The sequence below is a fragment of the Nanorana parkeri genome, unplaced genomic scaffold, assembly GCF_000935625.1.
Source record: "Nanorana parkeri isolate BGI_ZX_2015 unplaced genomic scaffold, ASM93562v1 scaffold1221, whole genome shotgun sequence".
In the NCBI taxonomy this organism is placed as follows: domain Eukaryota; kingdom Metazoa; phylum Chordata; class Amphibia; order Anura; family Dicroglossidae; genus Nanorana; species Nanorana parkeri.
This window is the reverse complement of record NW_017307489.1, coordinates 459,648-476,545: the sequence shown is the minus strand read 5'-3', so window position 1 is coordinate 476,545 and position 16,898 is coordinate 459,648. Positions and strand designations below refer to the sequence as shown.

At 41.8% G+C, this 16,898-nt stretch overlaps 1 protein-coding gene across 2 annotated transcripts in view; it reads right to left on the bottom strand.

Annotated features, from left to right (window-relative positions):
- The window catches only part of PIK3CG (phosphatidylinositol-4,5-bisphosphate 3-kinase catalytic subunit gamma), a 34,655-nt gene extending 18,464 nt beyond the window's left edge, over window positions 1-16,191 (bottom strand). Inside the window, exons 1-2 of one of the 2 annotated variants that reach the window (XM_018568632.1) lie at window positions 16,143-16,191; window positions 316-2,334 (exon numbers count right to left, since the gene is read on the bottom strand). In XM_018568632.1, the coding sequence (XP_018424134.1) occupies window positions 316-2,322 (2,007 nt within the window). In that variant the 5' untranslated portion in view covers window positions 2,323-2,334; window positions 16,143-16,191. Of the gene's footprint in view, window positions 1-315; window positions 2,335-5,515; window positions 5,598-16,142 lie in introns of those variants that run through there. The other variant, XM_018568633.1, reaches the window with a different exon arrangement.
- Between the last annotated feature and the right edge of the window lie 707 nt (window positions 16,192-16,898).

The following is a 16,898-nucleotide window of genomic DNA, read 5'->3' as shown; positions in this document are numbered from 1 at the left end:
ATTGGGCTTCATTCACAGAATATGTTGCTTGGGTATACACAAGCATTAAAAATAAAAGATTGATATGTAGTCTACAAAATACTATAATATTAGAACAGAAATAAATAGAAATATATCGCTTCAGGGGAAAAAACATGCAAGAAAACATGCAAAAGAACAAACAAAGAAAAGCATTATTTAGAAAAGAACAATAAAAGTTTGTATGCCAAGGGAACAAAGCTTAATATTGACACATTATTAGTAAGTCTTTGTACTCATGCAAATGATAAACGGCACTGAGGAACTACACGTGCTATTATGCAAAGAGCAGATTACCTGTACCAGCTGTAGAAGATAATGAAGGACGTCATCATTCTGCAAACTTTCCAGTTTCTGAACTGCTATGGCCCGTACATTCTCATCAGAAAAGTTGCAATCAAGTAGCTGAATTGTTAGCCCAACATCCAGAGAGCAGTCGTCCCATGCTTCTCTTTTATTTAATAGCTGATATGTTTTGGCCACCATCTCCTGATCTCCCCACTTTACTGAATTTAGCAGTTTAGGGTAGGCCTCTGGGTGCTTCATAACTTCGTATCTAAAATGCCACATGAGCTCTTGATCTTCTGGTGTCAAGGGATGTAGGGGATCTGTTGATATAATTTCTTCAAGCTGCTTTCGTAGCTGGTTGGGCATTTCAGACCTTGCCCGGTCAAGTTCAGGATCATACACCGACTTATGTTTCGGAAGGGCAACTGGATGGCAGTATTTGTCTAGACTTAGAGAAATGGCCATTGAGGTATCTTTGTCAGGGTTAGTAGCAGATGTCAGTTTATCTGCATTAATACTTCCTTGCTCTTCCCCTTTACCAGGTATTTTCCACATGTGAAGGACAAACTCCCCCTGTCTTAACAAAAATCTGTGATCAATTAACAACAGGTTTACATAGTAAAGAAGCTGATTTTTACATTTTGAGTCTGAGCCAGTAGTGTCTGCTGTGTGGGGAGTACCTTTGTTTGAGACAGTCTGAGCCTTACAGGAAAATATTTGTAGATTCAGAAGAGCTCCTTTAGGCAAATCTTTAATTTTTATATCAAATTCCAGCCACATGTTCCATAAGACCTCTTCTGTAAATGGCTTGCATGCAGTCCTCCTTTGGGAAAGCACCTGCTGTCCATACTGAATGTTAGCTTCAACAAAAACAATAAGTTCAGTATTTCTTGGCAAAACTGGGATATCTATTCCAATAATTTTCACTCTGAACTTTCTATTGCAATCCCAAAGAGATATTGTAAATATCTTCTCATGGTCTTTTCCCTCAATGGTAAGTTGTTCGTGATAACCCGTTACTCCAGTGCAGTCATCAACCAAAGGCCACTCTTCTTTCTGGACGTTGTCTTCTGATGGATCAGGAGGGAGATCAAGAACAAAATGTATCTCATCCCCATTCTTAATACACTGTCTTATGTAATGAAAATCTTTAAGTGGTGAGTTCCCAATGATGTACTCATCCCTTCCACAAACCCTTAGGACAAAATCGTGCTCACTGTGTTCCTCGGAAATGTCCAGTAATGATTTCTTCTTGGCCATTTTTGTAAAGAAGGACTGAAGCACTTCATCTGGTGTATCATCAGTGGACACTCTGATTGTGTGGCTTGTCATGCCCTTGTGTATAATTATGAAAATATTATTGGAAGTAAGTTTTTTAGATAAATGCTCTGGAAGTGGCATGGATGTGCCCCAAGGGTCCATGGAATACAGCCTGGCATCTCTTTTAACAAGCTCAATCATACGTGGAGTGACCAGTCTACGGCGGGTGAATTCTAGTTCATCATCATGCACATTACTGACATCTGTCACATCATATCCGATCAGATAATTTAACTTTTTCTGGTACTCCACTGTTTCTTCAGAGGATTTTTCTTTTTGGATAATATAAATCTTTCCTACAGTTTTTTGTAAAACCTTCCAGTACATTATGCAGTCTAAAGTTTGGATGACCTGATGTTTGTCATATATTTCATACCACTGACCTTTTTTCTGATACTGCAAGAGGAACTGGTCTGGACCAAGTCTGTGGTAGAAATCACTATTGTGACTTTTCTCTATTGCATTCATCCACACTTGTGCTTTCATCTGCTCAACTGTGCAATTGCCAGCAATTTCTAGGAGAATTATGTCTGGGGCCTTGCTATTCTTATGGCTGGTGGGCAGAATGAACTCTATTGGTATAAGCTCCATGGAGAACACGTTGGAAGTTGCAGCTGAGTGAGGTCTCATTTTTCTTCTTCTCCTTTTATTTTCATCTCTTAGTACAACAGGCTGGTCATAATTCTCCAGCGCCATGCCAGCTTCAAGCTGTGAACAGAAATAAAAGTATAAAATATCCACATTGCAATTTTTATGTTTACTAGTATTTCATTGTTGGTGCTTACACAGCTTTTTATGTTGGTGCTTTGTAAATAACAGGAGTAGTAGAGTCTTGTACCATGTTAGCCATCAATTAAAAGTAGTACTCTATATTTAATAATTGAAGTTATTAAAGATGACTTCCTCAGGCATTTATAAAATTGTAGTAAAAAACCTTACTTGTTTCATAAAGTGTATCTTAACCCAAGATGAAGCCTTACTTGTTTCATAAAGTGTATCTTAACCCAAGATGAAGCCTTACTTGTTTCATAAAGTGTATCTTAACCCAAGATGAAACACTTAACAGATTGCAGCTTAGCTGTGGTGCCTACATTAGTTTCCATTTTTCTTTTTTGCGATCCTGCCACTAACACACTTACCTGTCCTAAGGTGACAATGCCAAGCCTGTGGGTAGGAAGTGTGTTGTAACTCTTCATGTCCATAACACAGGGGGAGATACTCTGCAGCCCTAAAACACTTCCTTATAACATTGTTTTAGTTACACTGCACGGTGTACAGGACAGCACTAGACTTCCCACAACAGGTATTTGTGCATTTATAGATAGATATAACAATCTAATAGATAGAATAGCTATAACAAAACACACTCATAGTATATCTAAAAGGGTTGTTCATTGTTAAGGTATACATACACTTTAAAATAAAACTATGCTCTCTCGGTACAAAAATATATATTTTTACACGTATCTGCACTTACATTTTCCCCTTAGTCCGCCTGCAAAGTCCACTAAATACCAGTTGAGCTTGACAGTGAAGACCGACTAATGCATCTTCCTCTGATGGTATGACAACGATGCTGCACTGCTCATGAATTCAGAGCAGACTTGTCAATCTCATGTAGGCTGTGTCTGCTTGCACTACAGTGGGATGAAAAAATGTGATCGCACCTGGTCCCCCCCACTGGTTTCTAGATTGACAGCAGTACTACTGCTGAAACCCTACCAATGTGAGCTGCAGTGTGTGGGAGAGGGAGCATGTGAGACACAAATGAAGGAGGATTTGGCTCAGTCAGGGAAGGTAACAAAGTTTTTTCTGTTTACTTTATGATGTTTGTACATCACCTAGTAACTTGTTTTGGTACATGTTTAGACTGTCATACAGGAGCCTTTCACTGAAGTTGTAAGTTAGCCAAATATAAGAGTATCTCTTAAATGCTGCATTGCTTTTATAAATACCTGAATACAAATCTTCATAAAATCACGGGAATTGTGGCAAAGTGTAGCTTATTACGAAGAGGGAGAAATTGCAATTTTATAGAAATGCTCCTTACTAACTAAATTAAGGTATAATTAAAGAACTCCTGGAATTACAAAACTGTCCTTTGCACTGGGGCTACCCCTGCACAGCAATGGTTAAGTGCTTGATTTGGTCCAGGGGCCAGATCAAAGCAGATATACTCGTCCGATCTTCAGTCCCGCCTGGCTGCTAGACTGATCCCCACAGCTTCTTCTCCCTTGTTCTCCGGCGGTCTAAGGACCATTGGCGTCAAAACGTCGAATCCAGGTCCATCGACTTGCATTAGGCGTGAGGATGCCAAGGAATATACCACAGACAGAGTGGGGGGGGGGAGGAGGTGAGCACTGACTACCTCAGGACCGAGGATAAGTGTAGTATATCTTGTGTATTTGTGCCCCTAGACCAAAACAAGCACTTAAAACCTACCCTTCCAGTGGGGCTATCCCTCCCCCCATACTGCATACCTCCCCCCCCACTCTGGCTACTAATCATAAATTTGATAAAGAAAACAAAAAGTTTAATTGTTGCCCATTGTGACCAATCACATTTTATCTATTACATCTGCAAAAATAAAACATACACTCTGACCAGACAGTGGTTGTAAAACAAGAAGATATGAAAATCTGTAGTTCTGACCGTAATTGTTGTATTTTAGCAACGGAGATAGCAGTGAAGCCAGAGATATGCAGGAAACCAGCATTTTCAGAAGCAGGTCAGCAATGGCAGCCTATATACCTCTCTCTCAGTACTAGTATCTTTTAACTTTTAAGTGAAACTCTAGTTCACATCCTGATCAACTATGTGCAGGGCCATCCTTATAATGAGGCAGCTTGAGGCTGTTGCCTCAGGAGGCATCTCTTTGGGGCACATTCTAGTCACAACTGAATTGTCTTTTGGTTTAAGAAAATCATAGAACCTGCAGACTGAAATGGAAAGGCCATTTTAATAACAGTAAATTAAAAGAGGACTCTTGCAAGGCAAGAGGACAATTCAAGAATTATATATTTTATCAATTTTTGTGAGAGTGCTGTTTCCATGTAAAATCATTTATCTAATTTGCAACTATCAGTGAGGCAAAACATAGGTTAAATAACTACACCCTAAATGCCATAATAACTATTTTCCTCTACAATTAATTGCATGGAACAAGGACCACAATAAAAAGGTGATTATTAAGGCAGCTGATAATGTTTAAATAATTTACCATGAATTATGTTCAATTCTTTTGACTGGTTAAGAAAGGCAGAAATATTGCCAAAGTTACACTTTATAGCTGCTAATAAATAAATAAATAAAAAGGTTGATTAAAACATGCCTGGCAAAGAAACATGATGCTCAAAAGTTAGAATTTTAAACATTTAGTGCAGTTAGCCATACAAAGTGAGACTTTGAAAATACCTTTGCCTTTTTTGTGATCACTCTTTAGCATTTACCATTATGCTTTTGTTCTCCATAAATATGGTACAATATTGATTTTTGGTTTCCCTTTACATATTTATTTTGCACATACAGGTACAAAAACAAAACAAACAAAAAAATAATTATTATTATGTTAAAAGAAGGATTATAAAGATATACAAAATTAAAGCATCTCAAATAATTCTGTGCTGGAAATCTCACTTCTGGCTACTTCTACTTAAGTCTTATAAATCCTCTGACTTATTTTGATGTCAAATTAAAAGAGCTGAGACGCCCAAGAAAAGAAAAAAGCCTGAAATAAAGATAGAAAATACCAATGCATCTCATTGTCTAAAAATGAGCATGCAACGTTGTATTCCACCCTGCCAATAGCATACTGAACTAACAAATAGACCCAAACCTCTGTGAATGGATGAGCCCCCAGAGCAGAAATGATGGAATAAGGATACATTACCTGCTTTTTGGAAGGAGGTGTTGGCCCTGAAGATTCATTTGTGTACAGTTGCAGAGATTACAGACTGCCTGTGCTGTTGCCTGTCAGGAGTGTGTCACAGCCACTGTAGCTGCAACCTAATTTCTCGTCTTTACATCTACAGAGGAAGTGCTACTGGTAACAGGAAGGAAGCTTTAACCACACTGATTATTCATTTGATTACATATTTAGAAAAGCTACTGACTACTTCCCCTGGCTATGACAGGAATTATATTATATATCATCAAATATTATGTGAGTACATTAAATTAATTTGTTTAATGAATGCTGCAGAAAATACTGATATGTATGTCTATCAATGCTGAGTAGTGAGGTAATTTCTAATATTTACAATGTAGTGATATTAAACTTAAAGGAGAACTATGGGGTCAGGGCTTTTCCCCATAGTTCTCCTTAGGGTAACGGGAGGACACAAACTAGCGTCCTCCCGTCACCCTAAGCTGAGTATACCGCGAGCTACAACTCGCGGTATACTGAGACGCCGCAGCCGGAGTGGTTCCCGACATCGATGTCGAGATCCGCCCAGCTGCGTGAGTGACAGCTGGCTCTGCCTATCTAGAGGCAGAGGCAGCTGTACCCGCCCCCTCCCCCGTCCGTTCCGCCAGTCAGCGCTGGCGGATCGGAGTGGGGAATCCATCCCCTCCCCTGTCACGGCAGAGAGCCGTGACAGGATCGAGAAGTGAGCGAACGCCGGCATGTGTTCGCTCACCTCCCGATCTACTGAGCCGACCTGTGACAGTCTCATTGTCACAGGTCGGCTAGAACTATGAGGTCACTGAAAAGCACTCAACTCATAGTTCTCCTTTAATAAATTATGACAGTTATGCTCCTTGACTACTAAGATTAAAATTAAAACCAAATTTTGACCAAAACATCTTTTAGTTTTAGATTATAGCAGGGATTGATGTCTATGTACCTTGCAGGATTTCACCTCACTTCCTGTCCTTGAGACTAGAGAAGGGAATCACTCCAGTGGGGACATAGGCAAGAACTTACTTATTATAGGTATTTATACAGTGTCAACAATTTACACAGGGCTTTGCATACTGTACATTCACATCAGTCTCTGACCTCAAGGAGCTTACAATCTAAAGGTGGCCATACACTCTACAACCATCGCAAGATTTTAGTCTTGCGATGGTTGTACAGGGATTAAAAAAACGTACGATCTGCCTATCTTGGACAGGCAGATCGCACTCTCGATCATCGCAAGCCCGCCCCCCTGAGGGGCGGGCTTCCGATGACCGCAATGCTGAACGGGCGTGCGCACACCGGCCCGTTCGGCATTTGTCTTCCGAGCACCGTTCTAACCAGCCGAGAATCGTACGATTCCCGGCTGGTTTTCGAACATGCTGGTTCGACAGAAGACGTGCGACCGTACAGTAGAAACGGTCGCACGTCTCCGTTCACACTGCTCGATTATCGCACGAAAAACCGATCACATACGATTATCGTACGATAATCGTGCAGTGTATGGGCACCTTTAGTGTGATATCCAAGTCCATCCAAAAACTAAACTTACCGGACCCATGTTAGGACAATGGGGAGTCGGGTGTAAACGGACATGTTCCCATTTACATCAGATTACCTTCAATCCTTTTAAATCTGGTCCACCAACATGGAACTCTGTTCAATTGGGATCTCCAGACCTGGCCGGAGTGGGGAGTAATGGGATGTAAATAGACGCATGTCCATTTAGATCCAGGTGCTTATAGACTAACATTGGGCTTCCTATCAGATCCACCTAAAAAGCTGACAGGTGGATCTGATCAGACCGTCCATCTGAAAGGGGCCAAACACAGGCATTCTAGGGCTAATTTAGACAGGAGACAATTATCCTTACAGCATGTCTTTGCAGTGTTGGGGGAGACCGGTGCACCTTGAGGAAACCTACACAAGCACAGGGAGAACATGCAAACCCCATGCAGATAGAGGATTCAAACCGGCAACCCCAGCGCTACAGTACTTACCACTGTGCTGCCTGATAAAAGCCTGATAGAGGTTCTAATCAGTTAAACCTTCCTGTTTTTATCCAATCTATAAGAGGTTTTGGGTAAATATGAGTTTTGATAACATTTCGGCAAGGCAAAAAATGAGTTCCTACAATGAGCTCTACAGACAGACATTGTTTTCAAGCTGAAAGCAAACCTTTCAGTCATTATAATTGTTAAAATAAATTATTTTGTACTACATGTCCGCTATCACTTATTAATCCTCCTCTGAAACCTGTGCACTTCTTCCCTTACTTCAGTGCTAAGCCCAAACAAACCATCCTACTCAATGGAAGTGCCCTTACTGACCACTGGGGTGTTCTCAGCTGTGGTGAAACTACAAATCCCATGAAGCATATCTCTCCGGGAGTCATGTCTGTGGCTGTGAAAATCTTGCAAAGCCTCATTTGGTGGATTCGTAGTTCCACCACAGCTGGAGGGCCGCAGTTTGGACATCCCTGTCCTAAGGGTAACGGGAAGACACAAACTAGCGTCCTCACATCACCCAAAGCCCAGTATTCCGCGAGCTACAGCTCGCGGTATACTGAGACGCCGCAGCTGGGACGGATCCCGACATTACATGAGAGGTTGTTTTCTGGCTAATAAAGATAATAATCTTAGGCAGCATGTTTGCTTTTAAAAGTTTAAATGGCCTAAACAGTTCAGCACAGTGGCGTAGTGGTTAGTGCTTCTGCCTTGCAGCACTGGGGGTCCCTGGTTTGAATCCTGGCCAGACACTATCTACATGGAGTTTGCAAGTTTTCCCTGTGCTTGCCTGGGTTTCCTCTGGGTACTCCGGTTTCCTCCCACACTCCAAAGACATGCTGGTAAGTTAATTGGCCCTGTATGTATGTGAGATCGGGACCTTAGATTGTAAGCTCCTTGAGGGCAGGGACTGATGTCAATGTGTACTATGTAAGCACTGCATAAATTGTCCGCACTATATAAATACTTGTAATAAATCATAATAACAGTTCAAATTACGTTTATCTACACTAAAGCTCATTCTGGGGTCTACAACTTATATTAAAGCACTTGGGCTGTGATCCTATTGCTAAATATTCTGATAGAACTCTTCCATGATTCCTGACATCCTTCCAAATACAACTTACAATATATTTATGGTAGTAGAGTAATGTGCAAAATGCAGTAACCTATAGCAACCAATCAAATGAATTTTTCCATTATAACATAAAAAAATGAAATCTGTAATCTGATTAGTTGTTATGGCTTACCGTATCAAAAGCAAACCTGAAAGGTATACCTAGATGTATGCAGATGGAGCATAGCCTACCCACTGAGTAGTTTAGCTTTTCATCCAGTCATAGCTGTACTACACTAGTTCACCCCAGCCCTTTCTCTGTAATGTGCTAATCCTGAAACACACCTGCTGGTGATACTGGAACATAGACCTCACACATAGAAAGCCTTATATGAAAAAATCCCAGCAACAGGAAGTTTCTCATAGTTATAATTCCATTCAGGCTGGGTTCACACCATTTTCTGGACCAGATGTGGAACGCAGGGCAATGCGTTCTTGCCGCGTTCCAGAGCTGGGTTTTTTAAAAACTTAAAATGGGCTTTCAGGTGTGGTTTAGTGCGGTCTAGTGCGTTCCGTGCATTCCATGCGTTTCTGCTGTGTTCCAATTCAGTCCAGACCGGATAAAATGAGACATGAGGTATTTTTCTGGTCTGGTTTGGTCTGGTACGGACTGTGCTGGTGTGAACAGAGGCCAGAAATAGCATAGGCATACATAAGGGTGGATTTTGGGTCCAAAAACAATCTGGTCTGGTCTGGAGATGATCTGCATGTGGTGTGAATGGGCCCTCAAACCTGCCTTTGATGTCTGAATGTAATTGGTGAATCAGGCTGCGGAGATAAAGAGGAAGTTACACAACACATGCTTCACATGGTACACTCCGACTTTCCAGCTACCGATCCTGTATAAAGGTCTGCGCTTTTTCTGAAGGGCATTACACTGAGCGTAACATAAGCTGAGTGAACTTCCTAACTTTAGTACAGTTTTCTGAATAACATAGGTAGCTTCCAAAGGCTTTCATTTCACTTTCACCTTGTAGTGCTCTTTAAATAAACACCTAGGTAGTACACTGTTGTCATTGTTACTCTGCCATACAAATCATGGGGACTTTCTGAGCCATTCACTTCCTAGTTACTTACAGTTCTTTGTTTACTAGAACGCTTCACAATGTTTATTTCCTCCTAACATTTCTGAACTCATCCCAAGCCAAAATTTGCCACTCAATGCCAACACTAGCTGGTTACATTTCAGTGTTTATCCTGCAAGTGGCTTCAGCTACAGCACAAATATACTGTAAGAAAACATGACTGAAATACAATGTATTTATATTTTGATCTTTCTACAACAGACTGCTGTTTTGGCGAATGTTAGTGGCACTGAATTGTATGCGCCGTGTGTTTATAACACAAGCCGACTGTGAAATCAGATCATGGGATCAGCCCTGCAGATGCTAAAAGAGGATATTCAAACAGAAAAACAATATGGTTATTGTGCAACTTTGTACATACCCGGCACGGGATTTTAAAGAGACAGAACAATGTGATGAGATTAGTGCCGTGCTTTCCTGAAACTTTACAAAGAAATAAAACCCCAGCTCAATTTCTTACAGGCATTTATATAGCACAGACAATTTACACAGTGCTTTACATATTGCACATTCACATCAGTCCCTGCCCTATGGGACAAGCCTTGTTTTCTATATTCATTGTAATGTTTCCGAGAACCTCCTGAAGAAGCTATTGCTCCAACATTGCAAAATGCATTGAGGAGCTATTGCTGCTCTTGCCATTAAGCTGTTTTGTGCTTTCTGATTGTACAAACTGTATGTATGTAAACTATTGATGTATAACAGATTGATCAAGACAGGCGGGAGCTTATCTCAGATTAATTCTTATGATATCGTTTTTCATAGAAAGTTTTGATTTCTAACTTAATGTTGTGGATTAAATAAAATATTGAGATTTCAAGTAACCAATGTCGTCTGTCATCTGAGTACCATTAAAGTCTGCTATGGTTCCAATGAACCATTCTTTTTTCAAAATTTAACAGGCAGCTTTTTTGTCAGTTAGTAAATTGTAAAATAAAACAGGAAAATTGTATTACCATACTTGCCGCAATTTCCTGAAAGCTCCATGGCAGCACACAATGAGCCTACACCCATTATGTGATACCATGGAGCTGTCAAGGAATACGTGTATTGCTAGCAGATCAAAAGCAAAAACGCAGTGAGGGGAATTTTTCAAAATTGGAGCAGACAGATTCTGGAGCAGTTGCCTATAGTAACCAATCAACTTCTCTCTTCAGTTTGTTCAGTTAAGATTTGAAATTGAAAGACAGAAGCTAATTGGTTACTATGGGCAACCGCTCTAGATTCTGTCTGTTCCAGCTTTGATAAATTCCCCTCTACGAGTTTTCCCAAAATTTAGCATTTTGCTGTTTAGGAAATTACATTTAAACTGACTGAGAACAGGCCTATTTGTACCTTAGTGTTGGTACTCCACACATAGAGGTCTATTTATAAAGATTATTTATAAGAAAAGGGCAAAAACAGATGGGGAAAATACCACCTTATGGCCACTAGATAGAGCTAAGTATCACAGAAAAACCAACCATGTTGATAAGGAGATACATTATTACAAGTCAACTGACTGCTGAAGAGCTTGAGCATGTAAATGTAACCACTGGTACTATGTAGATAGCAATGGTTACATTTATATGCTCATTCTCTCCAGCTGTCTCTTGAATTGTAATATAGCATCTCCTTACTAATATGTACTTATTTCCTATGATTCTGAGCTCCATATAAAAGGTCATAATGCAGTATTTTCCCCAATGAAGAACATTCGACCAGAAGAGAAATTGCACTAAGAACATCAGTTTTTGTCCCCGTTCTCACAACACCTGGTTAATTCACATAGTGGAACTTTAGACACAAATATCTTACCAATACCAACGGTTTATTTTTTACTTTTTTATTTTTTAAATCTTTATATATTTAATTTTTTTAACTTTTTAACTTTTCTTTAACTTTTTATTTATTTGCTTTTCCCCCTTAATGTTCTTCCTATTACATAGGAGATTAAAATCCCTTATGTGATAGTTTGGAGGTGACAGGTTCTCTTTATGGAACCTGCCCTGCAACACAGAACAGAAGTTCTGTGTAGTTCCCGACAGCCGAGACAGGTGGCGCTGTGATTACAGCGCCACGGTCTCAGAGAACACACAGAGAGCCTGTAGAGCAGACATTTTTCGTCTGCTCTATGGGCTCTATGCCTGAGCCGTTGTGCCCTTCCCTGGAACTAAGGGGCCAAGCCCAACCCCTGTAAAACAACCCCACACCATAATCCCCCCTCTACCAAACTTTACACTTGGCACAATGCAGTCAGGCAAGCACCGTTCTCCTGGCAACCGCCAAACCCAGACACGTCCATCAGACAGAGAAGCGTGATTCGTCACTCCAGGGAACACGTCTCCACTTCTCTAGAGTCCAGTGGCGGCGTGCTTTACACCACTGCATCTGACGCTTTGCATTGCACTTGGTGATGTTAGGCTTGGATGCAGCTGCTCGGCCATGAAAACCCATTCCATGAAGTTCTCTACACACTGTTGTTGTGCCAATCTGAAGTTTGGAGGTCTGTAGCTATTGACTCTGCAGACAGTTGGTGACTTCTGCGCACTGTGCGCTTCAGCATGAGCTGACCCCGCTCTGTCATTTTACGTGGCCTTCCACTTCATGGCTGAGTTGCTGTTTTTCCCAGGTGCTTCCACTTTGTTATAATACCACTAACAGGTGACCGTGGAATATTTAGTAGCAAGGAATTTCACGGATGGACTTATTGCACGGGTGGCAACCTATCATGGTACCACGCTTGGATTCACTGAGCTCTGGAGAGGGACCCATTATTTCACAAATGTTTGTAGAAGCAGTTTGCATGCCTAGGTGCTTGACTTTATACTCCTGTGGCCATGGAGGTGATTGGAACACCTGAATCCAATTATTTGGAGGGGTGTCCCAATACTTTTGGCAATATACTTTTGGCTCTGCCTCTGTGACCCGAAAGAGGACTAAGGGCCTGTTCACACGACGTCCGTTTTCTGTGCTGACCTGATCCGTACGCTCCTGCACTAAAAATGCATCCCAATGTATCCCTACTTGTTTTATGGGCTACAGTTCTCAAGTGTGTCCGTTCAGGTTACGACAGAAAAAATACTGCATGTCACATTTTGTCCGGTCAGGAAACGGACCGGAAACGCAAAATGCATCAAAAACGCACTGCACTGCAGCTAACACACTGACAGCCCCACTCCAGCAAAAAAAAATTTTTAAAATTGGAATGCATAAAAAACGCACTGCATCAGTAGCACCGCGTCTGCAGATCCGCACCTGATCAGGACCTGATATCATGTGAACAGGCCCTAAAGCAAAAAAAAGTTTGGCTTTAGTTCTCTTTTAGTATCAGCATTTACAGCTGAGGCTTGAAACTGAAACGAGAACTATGGGGTAACCTTTTTATCCTAACATCCTCCCATGACCCAAAGCTCAGTATATAGCGAGCTATTGCGTTAACAAACGACGATTGTGCTACACATGTTGGGTATCTATATATATATATATCTAGTATATATAAACTGCCAGTCACAATCTGATTTCCAAGGTTCTGCTGTGTCATCCACAGACACCAATTCTGCCAAAAACTAAAACATCAGTAAACAATCTAATATCCATAGACAATATTGAGGTCATAAGGTGCATATATATATAAGCCAAATATCACAGCAGTGTAAGCTTCTGGTGCTAATTTTAACACCAATCATGAGAAAAAAGCAACCCAATTGGCTATGAGATACATTTTTGTAGGATTACTGTAACGTATGCAATACAAATGTTACCTGCAAGGTTACCAACTCACTGGAAGTTGAAGGGAAATGAAAAGGAGATGGACCAGCAAAAGCATGGGTGGACACAGTCCCAGAAATTATAAACATGTCATTCGGAAGACTTAAGATCATTCTGAAGAAACACTATCCACTTGGTCACAAAGATCCAACATCAACTTGATGTCACTTATTAATAATAACAGGGCTCTCGAACTAATCTTAGGTAGGGATGTTCAGATACCAGTGCCGATACTTGGCATTTTCATGAGAACTACCAGGGTTGCGGTGGTTGCAGCTGGGACCTGGCTCTGGCGCTCCAGCACTGTCCTGAAATCATTCGTTTGTATTGTTTTAGAAAAACTGTCACATGACAATAAACAAAAATGTATCAGTACTTGTATCTGTCAGTACTTTTACAAGTATCACTACTTGTACTTGAATAGATGTTTTTTTGCATGCCGGTTTCCCAGCACAAATGTGAAATTTTCTGCAGACGACGTGTATCTAAACCTCTGTTTTTAACCTTAGCGGTGAGGCAAGTTTTTTTGCATGCTGGTGAGTGTGCCGGGAAACGTTTTGCTGTTGCACAGTATGAGAGAGGGGGAGGGGCAGGACGTCTTAAGACGCCCACCCGCTCTGAGCAGACTTCCGTCCGGCCGTTCACGAACGGCCATGGACGGAAGGTGGTTAAGGGAGGTTGGGCTTCCTCCTGACAAACCTGCACCCAATTTTATCTTTTGCTACATGTTCTCCAAGATGGAGACTCTCATAGTTTAGAGTTAGGACCGCACTATAAGAGGTGCCTTGGCGCGGCTGTGCGGCTTTCACATATTCTGCAGAAGACGTGTATCTAAACCTCTGTTTATAACCTTAGCGGTGAGACAAGTTTTTTTGCATGCTGGCTGGTGAGTGTGCTGGGAAACTTATTGCTGTGTATTTGTGGAGACACACATAGCTTATTAGCACACACAAGGGAGGTCAATACCAGTGCTCAGGGGACCAACTGATTCTGCAGGAAACTAAAACTTTTAAACATTAAGGAGCAGCATCCATTGTAATGTATTTAACCAGCATTGTAAATAGCTTAAAAATCTCTTGGCTTTAATATAATTGTAAAGATTAAGTGTTTTTTTTTTTAGACAGAGTGCACTTGTTCTTTTTGTCCCCCTCCCCTGATTTACTGAGATCTGGAGGACACTGCTCCATTGTTTGCTCACATCCAGCACTGCAAGTCTCCCTCTCCTGACCATGTTCATCTTCTGGCTGGTAGAGGGACCCATGTCAGTCTATGGATCTGTAATGTACAGATGCGGCCAGCAGAGGGAGCATTGTAGCCTTGAAATGTAAACAATAGAGGAACTGTGTCCCTTGGATCTTGGTAAGTATGGGTCTACAGATGGGAAAGGTGGGATTATTTAGGTCAGGGGTGTGGAAGCAAAAAGCATAAGTGCAATTTGATTTAAGATTCACTTATCATATAATACTTAGGATCTGTACCCTAAGGGCTGAGCTCTGCACAGCGACAACATGCACATTACTGCAACACACACTACATGCTTTGTGTAGAGATGCGTTTTTTTTAATAGCGTAAGGCAGCTGTGTTGGCATGAGCCAATGTATATTAGCACTGGGGGTCCCTGGTTCGAATCCTGGCCGGGTCACTATCTGCAAGGAGTTTGCATGTTCTCCCTGTGCTTGCGTGAGTTTCCTTCTGGTACTCCAGTTTCCTCCCACACTACAAGGACATGCTGGTATGTAAGTTGTCTTCTATCTAAATTGTCCCTGTATGTATGCATGTGAGATTGGGGCCTTAGATTGTAAGCTCCTTGAGGGCAAGGACTGATGTGAATGTTTAAAACACTGTGTAAAATTGTCAGCGCTATATAAATAGTGTGTATTGACGCCCATTAGTTAGAATTTGGAGTGTATAAGGTAGGCCACCATTGACCCTGGCATGTCAAGCCTGGGTTCCCGTCCGTATAGTGTGACATTGCATGTGTGTTGCAGCACAAAGGTGTGAACCCGGTGTAACTGTGCGTTGCTGTAGAGCAGCCCATTCATTGGAAAGGGATGTCTACGGCATCTAAACCACACCAAAGAAGTGCGTAATAAGTTACCATGCATTGTTCTGTGATGCAACACATGTGGGATAGATAGATACAGTTGGGTGCAATTATATCATTATATTAAATAATGACATGGCAGCGCACCAGGGTCATATGCGATCCCGTGTGATGTGGGAATGCACGCATAGATGTGAAGGGGCATCGCTCGGATAGGAACTAACATAATCGTTGTTGCGGGGAACCACGACATGTGCGTTTTAGTGCGTCTTAAAAGGTAATGGTGTGAATGGGCCCTGAAGCTGACAGAAGATGCTGTGACCCCCTGACCCCCACAGCACACATCTTTCATGTCCCCCTCCCCTGGTGTCACCCTAGACCAGTGACAGGCGTGCAGAGATCGGCTCAGCCGTGTGATAGGAAATGACAGCCATGGGCTCGCTTCCTAAACACTCGCTTTGTCATCTCAATGCGCCCATCTTGTACAGGAAAAGCCGCTGCAGCTGCTTCTCCCCAGCCTCGCCCAGAAAGTGTAATGACTGATTAATCGACCTTTAATATAATGAGGAGGCGTAGAAGAAGGAAGGCCGGTAGAGCCGCCCTCCAGCCCACTTACCAGATTTCCTCCGCCACTTGTCTCTCGTCTTCTCTCTATGAGGATCACTTCTTCCGTTCTCTCTAAGGTGTGTGTATTATTATTATTATTGGAAGGACAATAGCGCCACCTAGTGTTTATATTCAGCAAGTGCACATGGCACATAACCACGAAAACTTCATGTGTCTGAAGTTACAACTTTTGTTTCGTATTGGACAGAGTGAAGAGGGATTAGAACAGCTGTAAAGGGTTTTTATTGCTGCCTGTGTTTCCATTGGTCCCCACTCACACCTAGGCATACCAGGAACACATGCCGCGTTTGCGTGCATTTTTTTTGTGTTTATCGCTCGTCCTTGTTGATTTTAAAAGGTGCCGCATGGGCAACAAATGCAGGAAAGTAACTCATGTAGTAGATTCTGCTACACAGGTCCTGCGTTCTTTTCCTGCACGTTTGTGTCCATTTTAACGCGAGTGAATGCGTTTGATGCCGGGAATGGCATCACAAGCACCTTGCACGTTTTTGACATGTTCCATGGATGAGCGGAGTTCTATCAAAGAGTGTGACCGGTCACGTGGTTACACATTTTAACGTAATCCCGCCCAGTTTTTCGGCGGTGGAATATGTGAACGGCAAAAGGTGAAGAATTCCAACACTTTCCCAGCTGTTCCAGGGCAGATCAGCATCATGGTATGTGCAGGAGAATCGATCTGCCCTGAACCAGCTGATCGGTCCTATAATATCACTTCTATCTAACTTTGTGTAATGTGAGATCACAC